This window comes from Corticium candelabrum, chromosome 11, assembly GCF_963422355.1.
Source record: "Corticium candelabrum chromosome 11, ooCorCand1.1, whole genome shotgun sequence".
NCBI lineage: Eukaryota > Metazoa > Porifera > Homoscleromorpha > Homosclerophorida > Plakinidae > Corticium > Corticium candelabrum.
The window spans coordinates 6287894-6304509 of record NC_085095.1 but is presented as its reverse complement, the minus strand read 5'-3'; the positions used below and the strand labels follow the sequence as shown (position 1 = coordinate 6304509).

The window sequence follows — 16616 nt, the reverse complement described above, 5'->3', positions numbered from 1 at the left end:
ATCTTTCCTGCCAATTCACCATCTGCTCATAGAAATAGAGTACAGTCACACGGGAGTGTAATGGCTGGTGAACTGACTTCAGAACGAAGACACTTTGGTGATCATGAAAGAAGACAGCAGCATGCAGGGTCGTATTTGCCACATTACCCTCAATCTCAGGATCAAGGGGGATTTAGAGATTCAAAAGAAGAGGAATATTCCAGACAAGTGCAGGAACTAATAATTGAACGAGATAAGTATCAAGGTGAAGCCAATCGAAGTGGAAAATTTCTCAAGGTAAAGAGGTGACACTTTTTATTGTATGTATTTAACATTAATGTTGTTGTCAGAACTTGACAGCTGAACTTGAAGAACATCAAAAACATGAAAAACAACTTTTGCAGAAACAAAAGGAACTCAATCATTCTGTTTCTCACTTACGGCAATTACTGAATGAGAAAGCAGGAGCAGAGCAAGCATTGATGGAGCAGAATCAAGGTTTGCAGCAGGACTGTCGTCTTGCTTATCAGGATAACAGAAATTTGGAGCAAAAGGTTGCAACGATGGAACATCAAATGCAGCAAAGTGTTGCTGATCAGAAGAAAACTGAAGATGCATTGCAGAAAGCTTTGGAACAACAAGAACAGACACAAAGATATAATCACCATTTGAAAGATGAATTAGCAAACTGTCAGGAGAAGCTGCTGAACGAACAAGAGGAGATGAAGAAAGAGCAAGAGGCTAATAGCGAAATAAACAAAGTTGCTGTTCAATACCAAGACAGAGTGAGGCAATTGGAGGCAGATCTGGTTCTATTCCAACAACATCATAAAGATATCAGTGAACACGAGCAGCATATGAAACAAGAAATAGAATTACTACAAAACAGATTGGAAGATGTGCAGGTTGCTAAGGAGACACTAAATGAAGAGCTTCAAATAGTGCAATTAGAACGATCTACCTTAGAACGTGAGAATGTGGAGTTGGGGGAGCAGTTGAATCGTCATGCAACAACAGAAAGTGAATTAAAAAACAAGTGTATGAATTTAGAATTAACTAGGACCAAGTATGACAAGGAGTTTGATGCATTACAACAGAAAATGTCAAGCTTGGAGACAAGAGTGGCTGTGGAAACTAGTCTGAAAGAAGGTCATGAAGGAAGAGTAGAATCATTAGAAACTGAGAAAACATCTCTAGCAAATAAAGTAAGCAATTTTTAATTGAATTTCAACTTGTCGTGTAGATTGCATGATGGTTTTGTCTTTGCGTAGGTATGTAAGTTGAAGACCAAGTTGAGACAGCAACAGGAAGATCTGAGGAAACAAGTATGCACTAGACATACACAGTCACATCTGCATGCATACATGCATGCCTGTGTGTATGCTTTCATGGATATGTGCATACATAGATGTGTGCATGTAAGACTGTGTCTGCGTGCATGTGTGGGTGGGTGCATAGGTGTGTGCATGTATACACTGGGATAAGTGTGGTTATGAACATGGATTGATTTATGGGTAAGGAATGACCAATTATATGTTTAGCTGTATATAGCAACCAAGGAACTGGAAGAGGCAGCTTTAGCATCACGAGTTACACACTAGAAGTCGCATGTTCACATAAGGAGACTTGAACTAAAGCCACATCTACATGGGCCTGCTAAATTGTGTTCCGGGCTTGACCCTGATCCATAGTCCCATGTCCGGCCCTGTTTTGTGTTCACACGTCTATAGCTACCATCAGCATCTCAGCTAGAGGCACAGAGTCTGCAGTGCGAGTCCGGAGCTATATCATGACCCGGGGCACGACCGACATTCGAAAGTGAGCCGTGCCCGTGGCCTTGGGACCCACCTCGGCCCAAATAATTGTCGCTAAACACACGGTCACAGGTTTGACCTCAGTCCCAATCTAGAAATGAGACTAGTTCCAAAATGTCTTTGCTGAATATGTTACTTGCACATGACCATAGTGAACCAACTTGAGCTAAGGCAGATTTAAAGACATTTTTTAACTCATAAAGTGGCAACATGTACGTGTTGTTTTGTTAGATTAGTGATATGGAGACTGAAGGAAGGAAACTTAGTCAGGAAAATGAGGCAATGAGAAGAAGATGTGTCATGTATGAAAGTGATTTTACTAAAGCTGAGGAAGCGAAGAAAGAAATTGTTGAGACGCTTTCCAAAGAAGAAACTAAAGCTAAATATCTTGAAGATCAGCTGCAGCTTAAGCAAGACATCCTGCAAGTTTTGGAAGGACAAATCAGCGAACAGAAAGCTTCGAATGAGTTATTGCAACAGCAACTAAGAGATTCAGGTCAGAAATTGAGTCAGCAGACAAGGAAGTTTCAGAAATTAGAAAGAAATTGTTTAAACTTAGAATCAGATATGACTCGAAGAAACGAGGAATATGAATTTTTGCAAGTACAGAAGGTGAGCCTGGAGAATATAGTGGCTGCAGAATCTACTCAGAGAGAGGAGCATGAAAGAAAAGCAAAGTCGTTTGAGATTGAGAAGAGTTGTCTAAATGTTTCTTTGTAGTAAATTTGACTATTGATTTCCATTGGCTCATAGTATTGCCTTATTCTGTGTAGGTACAGGAACTGAAGATCAAATTAAGTGAACAACAAAGCGAAGAGAGTAAAAAGGTACTATGTGAATTAATCTATTTGTATGGCTTTGGCTAAGTTTGTATGGTCAGTACAGTGGGTGGTCATGGTTACATGGAACAGAAGTAGAGCTAATTCTAGGAATGTATGTTTTTTTTCTTGGACAAAAGCACTGACACCAAGAACCAGTAATCATCACATTTGTTTGCTTACTACATACAAGTTGTGGTCACATGCCTGTGTTGGTAGTTGTACACTGTACATGTGTATAGTTGAGTGACTTGCAATTGTGTTTTACTGTATTAGGATTTGGGATATTAACAAGATGGTTATAGTTGCTATGTACTTGTAAAGTTTTCTAATCTTTGTTGGACAGGGAATATGATCTTTATGTAATTAACTCACACACAAGTTGTGATGTGTTTGGGGAAATGTTTAAGACATTGCAGTTAGTTTGATGTCCTGTAATTCAATTTCTCTGTCATCAATTTCTTAGTCAAGTTATTGCCAAAGAAATGAGAGTTAGCTAATATGCATTCTAAATGTATGGAGTTTACTAGGAAGACCAGGCATTCGTTTTTACTTCACTTCACATTATAGTTTGTTACACATTAAAGTGCACAGATAAAAAGATAAGGAGGAGTGATAACTTGTCTCATTTCATTTGACTTACTATGTCAGCACACAGTGTGGTGGTCACTGGTGATGAATTGATGTTGCTCAATGTACATGACTCTCAAATGGCAAAGATATTATTTGCCAATTTATCAATGAAGGCAGACTTCCTGGCAATCTGTATTTTGTGTCTACAACAACTACTGTAATACCAAAGATCAATCATTTAGAGGTGGATTGTTGAGAAAGAGTAGTTTGTTTGAGGGCATCTACGTAACGTGTTTACGGACTGGTGTGTGTGTGTGTGTGTGTGTGTGTGTGTGTGTGTGTGTGTGTGTGTGTGTGTGTGTGTGTGTGTCTGTGTGTGTGTGTCTGTGTGTGTGTGTGTGTGTGTGTGTGTGTGTGTGTGTGTGTGTGTGTGTGTGTCTGTGTGTGTGTCTGTTTGTCTGTGTGTGTGTGTCTGTGTGTCTGTGTCTGTGTGTCTGTCTGTGTCTGTGTCTGTGTCTGTGTAGTATCTCTGCCTAAAAGCATATCTCCAAAACGGTGACTTGCAGCTCCACCAAATGCTTGCGCAGCTGATCTGATTGATGTAGAAATTGAAGTTGTTGTCTCTCAGACTTCTTGGGACGACACGATTCTTGCTTATAATATTGAACTTGCCTTCTCTCACGCTCAAATTTCTCTAGAACGGCAGATCGGATCTTCACCAAATTTGAAAGCTCATTTCTGATCTCGGACGGCACACATGGAGCATGTCGTTTATTAACAGTGACGTGAATAAAAACAAGATTTTTATAGTATATCTGGGTTTGTAAGAAATACGACTAACCTTTGTTTGCCTGTGTATGCACATCTGATAGCTGCCACGTTTGCTATATACCTGTTTCGTGCAACATGAGCAACATCTTCAAAGTGATGACGTTCAAAGGAAGTGTCAAAATAGCTACAAGATTAGACGTGATTAGTCACGTACAGAAAACAGGTTATCCAGGATTTTGTGTGGTTTTGGCTAATATCTGGGAGTTAGTGCTATTTGTTGAAATTCGTATTAATTTATATGAGCAAAGAATGGGCAATCAGCTAGTTTTAGGTATTAATCATGATTGCATTACCAAACCTTCGGTCAGAGCTTGAGACTTGTCAAATGCTCTGATGCTTTTGTCTGTCAAGGTGGTAGGATTTCAAGCTTTCCCACAGTTGAAGCTACCTACAAAGTTTGATGTAGACTCGTACCCAGTCCTCCTCCTTGCGCGCTCCACGTGTTTTGGCACGTACTTTTTGTTCCACTTGCTAGGAGCTTTTTTTGTCTCCTAGCAAGTGGAACCAAAAGCACGTGCCAAAACACGTGGAGCGCAAGGAGGAGGACTGGGTACGAGTCTAAGTTTGATGAGGATTGTAAGAGAGCACATGTTTAGAGATTAAATAGTGTAGAAGGTGTTCTGTTTAAATTTGGCATTTTGCTTTTGTGGGGAGGAAATTGCTGAACTTTATTGGTGTGCAAACTGTGGGAACTAACAAGTCAGTGAGTAAAGCATTTGACAGACTATGGTCGTGCTACTGGTCTGTATAAGTTGGATTGATAGCTTTGCAGCTTTTTGGTATCTGAAGTATCCGCTGCAGTTTTGCACTCAGCTTGTTAATTGAGATGTCATGTTTATTTTGTGTTAATATCTAGAAACTGGTCATGAACGTGGGGTGATTTATGGGTAAAGAATTACGGATCACAGGTTTTACATTGCAAGCAAAGAAGTGGAAGGGGCAACTAGTTTTAGCTGCAGTGTAGCTTTTGGTATCATGAGTTGCATGCTATTTTACGTTTCTAATGTTGCTTTATCAAACTAAATATATTTTAGTGTCATGTGTTGTTTCAGCTTGTAGTTGTGTGTCGGTGATTTTGTTTTGCAGTGGAGTAATTTAACACATTTTTGTAACTTTATAACAAGGCGTCGGAAGTGCATTGGCCTCGTGGCCATGGCTGTACCAGTTTTCAAAAATTGACTTTCACTAGTTGCCCATTGTTGTTTACTCTTGGTTTAGGGGTAAGTGATTAAATAACTATTAAAAAGTTTTTGGGGAAGTATATAGGTTTAATTAAAGATAGGGAACTATGAATATGAACTATTGCAAAATTTAGACAAGAAACCAATAATTAGTATTTAGAGATATGAATCTCTCAGTGGGGTGAACCTCGACGGTGGTGTTGCAGTCTTCCTAACAGTCAAATCCATGGGGCAGCAATGGTTGAGACATGACCCAACCATACAGGGTGTTGGCATCTGTTGTGTGGGATGTAGGCATTGAGTTTGAGTTGTAAACCTCTACCATATGGGGCTGTTGCCTTTGGCATGTTTCATGTAGACCATGGAGATACCTCCACATTGGCCTTTTTTTAAGAATTGGTGCATGTCAACATCCGTCAATAGCTTGAATTCAATGTTGGTCATTTTGAGAAGTGCGTCCCAGCTGACTCCAGGACTGGCGTAGTAATGAATTAGGTCGAGAACGTGCTGTTGGAGGCAGGTCTTTAGAAATATTTCGAAGACATTATCTTGAAGGTGTATGTGGAGATAGAGGTAATGGTAGTCACCAATGCTATGACATCTAAAGGTGCTTCAGATATATTGTGCTTGTTGATAGTCAGCATCTTTTGTTTGTGTTGTCTTTTATTGCTCAGGGAACAACAGTCACGTCTACAATACAAATTTTTCTAACGGACTTGATTGTTTTCTTAGATTGTCAAATTAGAGAGTAAGCTAAGGACAGTGCAATGTGAGTTAAAGCAGCTGGATGCTCAGAAAAGGCAAGATGATGAACTAACAGATACAATCACTACTCTTAGACAAGAAAATGAGACACTGAGAGCGAAATGTGATGAATTTGAGAAAGCTGTCAGTGAAGTTAAGAACCTTACAGATCAACTGAAGCATAAGCAAGACGAACTAGAATTTCTGGCTAGGAAGGCAGAGGACGCAGAGAAATTAGCAATATCTTGTAGGACAGAAGCAAACAAAACTATTTCAGATCTCACTGGTGAAAAACAGACACTAGAAGATTGTATAAAGACTGGACAGGATGAGCAATTCTCATTGCAAACACAACTTAAAGAAGCTAAGTCTCAGAAGCGACAGAAGGAAGTAGCACTACATGAAATGGAAGGGAGACTGCAAGACAGTGTGAAGGAAATTGAAGATCTTAAGCAAGAAATAGCAAATCTAAACAATGAACGCTTAGCTTTAGAAAAGGCAGAGAGCCGCAAAGCAGCCTCGTTTGAAGAGAAGCTGCGATTAGAAAAGGAAATTAACCAGTTACACAGACGTTTGGAGGAAAAGCAGAGGGAAACAGCTGAAAAAGAGACGCTGGCTCAACAGTTGAAGTCACGGTTGACGTTAGCTGAAGAGAAAGTACTTTTATCTGATGAAGAGTTGAGAACAGTGGAAACAGAACTACGCAACTTCAGAGAGAAGTCGAGGACACTTGAAGAAGCAAATCATGTAGAACGCAAATTAGAAACCAGCAAGGCAGCGCTTGAAACGAAGCTGCAGGAGAGTGAGTCTAGCAGACAAGCTCTAGCGATTGAATTAGAAGAGGTGAAGAAAAATCACGAGAATGCTTACAAGGAAGTACGTGACATTTCCAAAAGGTATCGCACTGAGCGAAACGAGGCAAGAGCGGTGCTTGAGAAGTTGGGGAAATCAACCAAGCACCCATCATCACCAATGGTAACACGAAAAGGTTCTTTAGTAATGGATACTAGTCACAAGTCACAGCAAAAGTTGGAAGGTTCTTCAGCTAGCCATGTACAGGGTACTAGAGCAAGAAATAGTGGGAATCGAGACATGATAGATCCTACAGTATTACTTGCGCAGCATGCAAAGTCTAGATCTGTAGATCCAGTGACTTCTAGTGGTAACGCAAATCATTTCGATGGTCTTTCGGCTCGTAAGCAGCAACATGCTACTACCTCATTACCTGCCATTCAACCAGGGTCTTTGTCGCTTATTACGTTGACTCCAGTCTCTCAGTTATCTCATTGTGATAAGCAACGCATAACTATTGGTTCTACAGTATTTCTTTCTAACGCATTTGGACGAAATGATGTTGGTAAGGTTGCTTATTTGGGGAAGACACGCGGTGATGTTTTTCCACAAGAATACGTTGGTGTAGTCTTTGAGTCACCAGGTAAGGTTTAGTTGTTGCATGTAATTCTTTGTGTATGAACAACATTTTGTGTTAATAGTTGGAAACATAGGTGGAAGTGACGGAAGTTGCCCATACTTTAAATGGTACATTATGCTAGAGCAGCTGAATCATTTATTACATCTGTTTAACTCAGTTTTGATTATCTAGTGCATCTAAACATGGCAAGCTGGTTCCTGTAGAGCAAGTTGCATATACTGAAGAGAGTGATGTTTAGACTCAAGGTTGTAACTGTCTGTTTTACAAGGGTGTCATTACTTTGTTAAGCTAGGATGAATTTTTGTTGACAAATTGTGTATAATGTCTAAGATGTTCGTTTGCAATGTACAGACATGATGTGGAGGTGCTATTTTGAAACGCTAGTGTCCGTTGGCAAGCGTTGTAGATGGCAACTTTTGATACTGCAATTTCATTTTATTAGCGCTAGCAAACGCAAGGTAACAGGTCTACTACTGTACTTCAAAAAATGTATATCTTATTACGTCCAGCTATTATTAAATGTGTCATTAGTTTACTGATATTGAAGTGTCAGCAACACGCTTGAAATCTAAATGGCTCTGTGTGCTTGTAGTGCATGAGTGCATGTAATTTGTTCTATTAGAGTATACTGTATGTGTATGACGCGTCTTCATAGCGGTGACCTGTGCTCGTTGGTTGTTCAAAAGAGATCTCCCAAGACACCATGTTTAATTATGTCAATAGAAAGTGTCGTTAATAGTTGTTGTTTACGTATGCTGACGTAAGGCTTGTGCGGAGTGAGCTAACACTACATGCTGTGGATGGGGTCTTTTTATGAAAGTTCAATGTAAGAATGAGAATTGATGGACGATCTGGATGATTTAAATGGAACAGTTGAGCTCGAGAAGCCAAACCGAAGATGATTGATTGGAGACATTTTTGTAACAGTGTTAATTATGCAAAGAGAAGCACATGGATACTGCATGTCATTACACACATCTCTACACTACTATGATCATGACAATACAGAACTTGGTCTCACTGAGCTCGAGGATCGAATGCAGTTACTGTACTAGTTAGAGTTTACCTTAATTAAATAATTAATTAAATTGCAAAGCTGAGGTTCGCTAGCTTGCTTAGTCGAATCCTTGAATAGCCGAACAGCAAACATGTGACCTATGATGGTGTGTATAGTTCGTCACCTTGCTAGAAATGTTGTAGCCCGGAGAACGAAGACTACTATGTGTGTTGACACACCAATGCTAGAGATATCTGCATGTGATCATGATTGTTCCTACTCGTGTCCTAGACATGCAGTATCGCTTTGACAGCTAGCCTCTTAATTTAATTAGATTATTAATTAATTAATTATAATTTCTTTTTGTCTGGGGCCACAACTGGCTCCACCACGGTATGGAAATGGAACCCTGATTACCGCTGTTCGAGACCTTTACCAGTAAAATCATACACATGTTTGTGTAGTCTCTCGTAGACCCTTTCCTGCCGCGTCATAGAAGTAAGGTAGTGGCGTTGTGAGAACCACCCACTTTAATCTGGGTTAACACAGTCTACGTAATATTTGGTTGCTAGAGCGTTGGTAGGAAAATTGGAAAATTGTTCGCGCGCGCACACACACGGGCATGCACACACACACACACACACACACACACACACACACACACACACACACACACACACACACACACACACACACACACACACACACACACACACACACACACACACACACACACACACGCACACACACACACGCACACACACACACACACACACACACACACACACACACACACACACACACACACACAAACAAATGGATAAGGAGCTGCCGTTAGACGGTAATGCCCGGGCTGGATGGGTTCCTGTGCACTAAGCAGGAGCTATGGGCCGTGCTAAGCAATCTCCTGGAGTCTGGCCAGGTGCTCTCAGGAGCAGTGACTGCGACGCCAACGGTGGTGTGGGCACCCCAAGTCCCACCTGGACCCGATGGACATTGTCGCAGTCGGAGGTCTTTGCCACCCCAGTCAAAGACCAGGTACTCATTTATACTCCCGAGTCGAGAGAGGCAATTGTGTGTAAGTTTCTTGACCAAGGAAATTATGCCATAGCTCGCCATCATTGTAACTTGAACCTGCACTGCAAGGTCCCGGATGTAACACTTCATAAGATGACTCTAACCAACTGAGCTTTCGCACCACACACACGCACGCGCGCGCGCACACACACACACACACACACACACACACACACACACACAAAAACACACACACACACACACACACACACACACACACACACACACACCGGTCCATTTGTGCCACTGTCGGTCGCTTGAAACACACCTCCTAGGACTTTTAATTAAAAATTCAGTTGAAGCACAAGTAATTAATTGCTCACGTGAGTTACGTTGTGAGAATTTCGATCTGTACTCTTGCTCTTACGCATGCGCTAACGTCAGCTGGTCTATACCTGTAAAAGGCACAACGTGTACAGTCGTCTAGTCCTTCTGTTTTCCTTGCTTGCATTTTGTGCCAGAAATATTATACCGGCCTGACGCTGAAATCAGCCGACAGCGATGCGTTGCCCTTTGTGCAATGAGGTCGTTGAGGACAAGGACACTCTGTATGTACACTACACTAGATCGTGTACAGGCCACAGACGACCTGCAGGTTACTGATTGTGGATATATATTGTTTGATTTAATTAATTAACTTTCTGCATGTTCTCTCTATATAGCTAGAGCTCTAGATCTCGCAGCAGCTGATGCTAGAGATGTACCGATCACAGCAGCGAGGAAGGCGACAGTAACTTTTTTGTGGGAGAAATCTGTTCCTACGATGGAACGAAAAATCTATTTGTTCGGCACTTTTGATCAGGCCAGTGCATATATCTTAATTAATTAATTAATATTTACACATGTTCAATGTGTTAATTATCAATGATCTAGGTCTATTACAATTATTAGGATAGGTGTTAGGAATTTATTTTAATGTTATTTTAAGTAGGACCTGAAAAAGTTTGTAAAATTGGCATTATTGAAATTACTTGTACGTGTGGTAGCTATAGGTCTACTTTGTATTTATCAGCAGTGTTTTTACTGGAAATTTTTTATTAGTAGCCACTTGGCTAGAGGAGTTTGTTTGTTTGTAGCCAAGCACTTTATTTCAGAGCCAAGACAAAATTGCACACATGCAAACACCTAACAATCTAAAAGACAACGGTTACTATTGATTCAAGTTTAATTAACCCAGTGGTGTACACAGTGGGTTTTTCTTTATTGCTAGCAATACCCCTAGGCTAGGGCCCTTTGTCTCGAGACATATATGATGCGTCCAGGAAATTTGGGACATCAAATCGTAAAGATGGAAAGATTGATTCCTACTTAACAGTGGCGCAGTTCTATGCTCCTTGAGCTTAATTTTCTTTAGGTGTTTCACATTGTAATTAACTGGTGTTTCAGTGGTTTTCGTGAGTACATTGCATCTGGGATGATCTCATATCACTTTCAGATTCTGTGCACCTTACATGTCACTACAAATACTTGTGAGTGTAGCTTTTGCAAGCTAAAACTGCTTAAAAGCTATATAGTATTTGTGTTCAGCAGTGACCAATGACAGGATGACATCAATGGCGCTATTGTTTGTACATCGGGGATTGGCGGACTCCCGACAACATTGTGGCTGGTGTGGTTGACTTGTTTGTCAAGAGGAATCCTCATGATATGGCCTTGAAGTTGTCACAGCTAATGGCTAATTAACTATATAGGTTAATTGTCAAACAGTTGATGTTTTAATCTTCATTGTTGCACTGTTTTAAAATTATTACAAGTTAATTGAATAACATTGTTGGTACATGTCATTAAAAGATTGATGACATCACCAAAAATTGACGCACAAGCTTCCTTCAGCAATACCTCTGTGCAGATACGGCTCTACCCCTGTGAGTAACCCTGCGTACGCCACTGTAACCTGGTTTGACAGACAGGCAGCATTTCAATTGTCACAACAAATGTAGTACTAATCTGACACAATTAAGTTAAGTCATGCTCCAAGGAACGGGACTTTGGTAGGACTAAGTTTACAAACCAGACTTCAAGAGTTCAGTGTCTATATCATCCTTCTTGCATGGCTTTTTATACCAAAATTCAAAAGCTCTGTCAAAGTCAAAGTCTTGAACTGTTGGCACTTGTATGTTCATCATCATCAAAGTTCAGCACCTTTGAGGTCATTATTGACATTTTAATGCCATCATCTTTCTCATGGTTTCTACTATCTATCAGTTCTGTTTTACTTACGGAAGCTGTATGCAAAGAAGGTGTCTGCCATGTGCAAATCAAATCACAAATAGAGTATGCACAACACATACATACATGTATATAGAAAGGAAAGTGCTTCCATGCATATGGGTGCAGCCATTTTGAATTTTGTTTCGTAATTGCTTGCAAACCGCTGTTCCTTTCCGCCCCTCCTTTAGCACATGCTCTACTTTCAGGGCCGGATCCAGGAATTTTTGAAAGAGGGAGTTCACCTGGTAGCAGTTATTTATAGCATTACTAATTTTCTCTTTTCTAATGAAATTATATGAAATTATTGAACCACGCCCATTGGAAAAGAGGGGGTTGAAACCCCCTGAACCCCCTCTGGATTCGGCCCTGACTTTCGAAAAGCACTGGTGCTCTTCACGGTGGCCGGTACCCTGTACTTTGCATTGTGCTGGGTGTTTTAAAAATCGTGACGTCACAAAAAGTTTGTTCTCTTTGTGCTCGCAAACCGCTGCACTTTTTCACTTCTCCTTTAGCATGCGGCTCTTCCTCACTTTGAAATAGCAACTGGTGACGTTTTATGCAGCAAAACAAAAGTTGTTATGGCAACTTGCTTGTTTGACACACAGGATCCACCAACATTCACGTTTGCTGCACCTGTTCTGTGTCGAATTAGCTACGACTCTAAATGTGACTTGGTCCTAGATACGGAAAACAGGTTTATCCGGGATTTTGGGGTGTCTCCGCCTAGATATATACATATGTATGTATTTAAATAACTAAGAAGTTAAACAATACCATCAGCAACTTCTGCAGACAGCCTTGACAAAAACAACTTGGCAGTAAATTGCCACAACCTAACAGATAGCTGTTCGTAGAGATTAGTAACAGATCTATTAATAGATGAACCAATCAAATATAACAGTTTTTCTTGCTATAGTTTTGATTTTTTCCAAACTGCTAGGTGTCCAACAACCGAGACAATCTACAACCAATGGATAAAAATACCCCCACTGGCAGTAGCAAGGTCTTCATGACGACTGTCTTTATTTCTTTCTTCACCACATCTGCTTGAAGTGCAGGTTCATTGACATATGATGGCAGCAAAGGATTTCTAACTGATACATCAAAATACCAGCCCTGGTCATCCAAGTGAAAAATCCGAGTGGTAAATGACCAGAGAGAGCATCAGCCGAGTCGTGATTCACATAACAACTTATGATGTATTTAATAAGAAACGGGACTTTGTAATTTGGTATGAACGTCATGTGTGTAGATGGATGTGTGACTATGTCTGTCATTCTCAGGAATATGTACCATGTCCTTAATGCAGTCCAATCACCAAACAGTATTCGTGATTTAATTGTCACACATTGCAACCAGAGACAATGGACGAATGAACAATGTTCATGAAATGTTTGTGATTGCCAGGAAATAAACAGCAGAACTTAACCTGTCTGCAGCTGCTAACACGAAATGAATTGCTTTTGTTGCATACAACATTTATATGAAACCTAACATTGCATAACCGTAAGCAATATTTATATCTTGTATGCAATAATCTTCTTTACTGTACTTTGACAACTACAGACTATTTACGTACTTTGTGGTCACGTAAAAACAGTCGTTTTGTATGATTTTAGATAGATTTACAAGTAGTGCTCTGAAAAGGAAATAGCGTCTAAATTTGTATTCTTTGCAACAATACTATTGTGGTTTCCAGAAGGCTCATAGTTGTGGAAGCGACGGTTTAGACACAGCTTCAATTACTAGTACAATAATTATTAGAAATTCATTATAAATAAACCTCAAATAAATTTTGCGATGAGTTAATTGAAAAATAACTTTATTTAATTGTCTTAGGTAGAACTTCGATGGAATAATCATGATCACAATGGAGTCTTTCAGTCTGCACCGACACCTTTAAAGCTTGGCATATACACTGACTGTCAACTAGTTGTTAATGGAGAGCTGTATCCAACTCGACCAGTTGTGATTGAGCACAACAGTCATACATTACACATTCAACTTCAGAATTGGCAGTCTGATGACTGTGATACAAAACAGCAACAGTCTGCATCTTCTTCGGCAACAGACTCTAGATTTCAGAGTCAAGGGAGGTCCAGAGATTCAAAAGACACGAAGCATTCTAGTCACGTGAGTAGTGATGTTGAAACCTTGACTAGACTGATGCAGACAGTAGCAACCGAACGGGATAAGTTTCAATGTAAAGCCGAACGAAGTAAAGCATCTCTTAAGGTAAACGGATGAGATTTTAGTGTGCATATATTCAATGATGATGTTGTTGTCAGAACGTGACAGCTGAACTCGAAGAACGTCAAAAACATGAAGAACAACTTTTGCAGGAACAAAAGGAACTGGAACATCAAATGCAGCAAAGTGTTGCTGATCGAAAGAAAGCTGAAGAAAAATTGCAAAACGTTTTGGAACAACAAGAACAGACACAGAGATATAATCGTCATTTGAAAGACGAATTAGTAAACTGCCAGGAGAAGATTTTAGACGAACAAGAGGCTTGTAGTGAGATAAACAAAGTTGCTGTTCAATACCAAGACAGAGTGAGGCAATTGGAGGCAGATCTTACTCTAATCCAACAACATACAGATGTCGAGCAGCATATGAAACAAATGAATTCATTACAAAGTAAATTGGAAGATGTGCAGGTTATTAATGAGGAGCTAAACAAAAATTTAGAATCAACTATAGCTGAGAAGAACAAGAAGTTAAATGAGTTGCAACAACAAATGTTAAGTTTGGAGAACAGCTTGACTGTGGCAGCTATTCAGAAAGAGGAGCATGACAGAAACGTAGAGCTATTAGAAACTGAGAAAACATCTCTTACAGATAAAGTAAGTAATTTAATTTTGACTTGTAACTACGCATTGCATTAGTTCATAAGGACATTTCTGGTTGCTGATTATTAATAAGTGAATCTTTCAATTAATAGCCTAGATTGGTTTAGGCTCGAGTGTCCAGCCGGTCATCTCCCCCGCGGCAGAGAAGGACCGGCTGGAGACATTCGCCACTCAAATAAACCGCCGACTCTCTTTCCTCCAATCAGAGTGCCGTTCAATGTTTGTGCATCCTCGGTAGGGATGCACGTCTCCATTGGCTCTTTGCTAATGTAATTTCTCTCTGACGCAAGTGCGTGTAGTCTCGACACGTGCCATCCAAGTCTACGAACAACATGTCGACTCTTTCCCGCTCTTCTCGTTGTCTGTCTCTCGTTCTAAGATCGCTAGACTCAAAGTTTACCACAGAGGCCAACCAAAGGTCGACCATAGCTCTGCACGTCGCCCTGCGTTGAGTGCAAATACCACGCTTTGGAGATGGTCTACTCGTTCAATGCATGCAACGTACGACACCGTGAGGGACTAGAAGTTGTTTTGCATGCGCTGCCTAGTCCTCCAAGTACGAAAAGGAAGACAAAGAGAAGACGACATGCAGGTGTAGCTCACACTCTAACGAAACGTGATATCAGACGGTAAAAGCAATTCACTACTCAGTTACAAAGCCATTAGTAGAGAGCCAATAGCGACGGGCATTGCTATCAGCAGTTATCGTAAGTACACGTGCATGCACAAACACTAACCAAACGTGTAAAATCCTGATTGGAGGATAGAGAGGCAGCGGTTTCCTTTGAGTGGCGAATGTCTCCAGCCGGTCTTTCTCCGCCGCGGGGGGAGATGATCGGCTGGACACTCGAGTCTAAGATTGGTTTGCATTTGTTAGATTTGTGAACTGGAAGCAGCTCTACTTACGAAGCAGCATGCGATAGAGCAGCTGGCTGATGATAAGACAAAGCAACATGGTGAACTGATAACCACTGTGACTGCTCTCAAGCAAGAAAGAGAGACACTGGTATCAAAGTGTGACCAATTTGAGAAAGACATCAATAAAGCTAAAGCAGAAAACAGTGAAGTTACTGAGAGACTTCACGTAGAAAAAGCTAAAGTTACAGATCTTGAAGATCAGTTGAATCGCAGTCAGGAGGAACGAAAAATTAAGGCTATGCCTGAAGTTGCAAATGAAACTGTAAGGTTGTCTGAAAGCATGGAAGCAAAACCTGCCATTTCACAACTCATCGATGAAAAAAGAGCACTGGAAGTTTGCATTGAAAAGCATTGGGTTGAGAAAATGTCATTGCAACAGCGTCTAGAAGAATCTGAGCATCAAAAGCAGCAGGACAAAGTAGTACTTAGATATATGGAGAAGAGATTGCAAGAGAGTATAAGTGAGAATGAGGCTCGAAAAAAGATTTTGATAGAATTTCAGTCTGCATTTACTGCATTGAGAGAAGCCAAAGAGGCAGAGAGTTGTGCTGTAACCAGGCTTCAACAGGAACTACAAATAGAAAGAGAACGACAAAACAGCTGTCTGAAGGAATGGAGAAATAAAGCCGCTGAGGCAACAGCAATTCAACAGCTGCAGTTGGAGTTGGCTAACAATCAAGATAGACTTCGAGCATCTGATGAAAAACTGAGGAGGGCAGAAGCTGAGTTGTGCAATTATAGAGACAAACTAACAGCACTTGAACAAGAAAACCACTCAACAAGCCAAGAAAGTGAAACAAATGTAGAGCCGAAAGAGAAGCCACAAGAGAATGAGTCTGATCTGTACACTTAACAAATTCACTTGAAAGAGGTAAAACAACCAGCAAGCAACAGCAAAGCAAGCGACTACTACATGCATGTCATGACTTTTGTTTTATATAATGTATTGACTGTATTACTCATCACTGCAGCATTGAATGTTATTACCTTGCCATATCACATTATCTAGTAATTAAGGCCCCGTCCTATCTACTCTATTGTGGAGCTGTTGATGATGCCCAGCCCGTGGGAATGAGAGCTTACTGTAAGTATACTGCACCTTGCTGTCAATTAATCTTTCTCTACAAGTGATTGCAGTGATTGTCATATCCAGAGTCATGAATACGCTTTGCAACTTCACGATAGTCAG

At 40.5% G+C, this 16616-nt stretch overlaps 2 protein-coding genes across 2 annotated transcripts; both read left to right on the top strand.

Moving 5' to 3' along the window:
• The first annotated feature begins 375 nt into the window (after nucleotides 1-375).
• Nucleotides 376-16533, top strand: LOC134187222 (early endosome antigen 1-like). The gene is made up of 11 exons (XM_062655339.1): nucleotides 376-1184; nucleotides 1251-1304; nucleotides 2025-2289; nucleotides 2353-2501; nucleotides 2567-2620; nucleotides 5929-7375; nucleotides 7434-7479; nucleotides 7544-7604; nucleotides 13497-13892; nucleotides 13946-14503; nucleotides 15387-16533. Exons 1-11 carry the CDS (start codon nucleotides 462-464, stop codon nucleotides 16278-16280), a joined length of 4647 nt encoding a protein of 1548 aa, XP_062511323.1. The 5' UTR covers nucleotides 376-461; the 3' UTR covers nucleotides 16281-16533.
• Nucleotides 9831-11088, top strand: LOC134186450 (uncharacterized). The gene is made up of 4 exons (XM_062654423.1): nucleotides 9831-10041; nucleotides 10109-10248; nucleotides 10801-10915; nucleotides 10974-11088. Exons 1-4 carry the CDS (start codon nucleotides 9948-9950, stop codon nucleotides 11063-11065), a joined length of 441 nt encoding a protein of 146 aa, XP_062510407.1. The 5' UTR covers nucleotides 9831-9947; the 3' UTR covers nucleotides 11066-11088.
• Nucleotides 16534-16616: the final 83 nt, after the last annotated feature.

Excerpts from the sequence above, each read along its gene's own strand:
- LOC134186450 (XM_062654423.1), top strand. The coding sequence starts at position 9,948 with ATGCGTTGCCCTTTGTGCAATGAGGTCGTTGAGGACAAGGACACTCTG. Across the intron at positions 10,042-10,108 it reads AGGCCACAGACGACCTGCAG|CTAGAGCTCTAGATCTCGCA; the intron begins GTTACTGATTGT and ends CTCTCTATATAG. Across the intron at positions 10,916-10,973 it reads ACATGTCACTACAAATACTT|CAGTGACCAATGACAGGATG; the intron begins GTGAGTGTAGCT and ends ATTTGTGTTCAG.
- LOC134187222 (XM_062655339.1), top strand. The coding sequence starts at position 462 with ATGGAGCAGAATCAAGGTTTGCAGCAGGACTGTCGTCTTGCTTATCAG. Across the intron at positions 2,621-5,928 it reads AAAGCGAAGAGAGTAAAAAG|ATTGTCAAATTAGAGAGTAA; the intron begins GTACTATGTGAA and ends TTGTTTTCTTAG. Across the intron at positions 7,480-7,543 it reads AGTTGCCCATACTTTAAATG|TGCATCTAAACATGGCAAGC; the intron begins GTACATTATGCT and ends TTGATTATCTAG.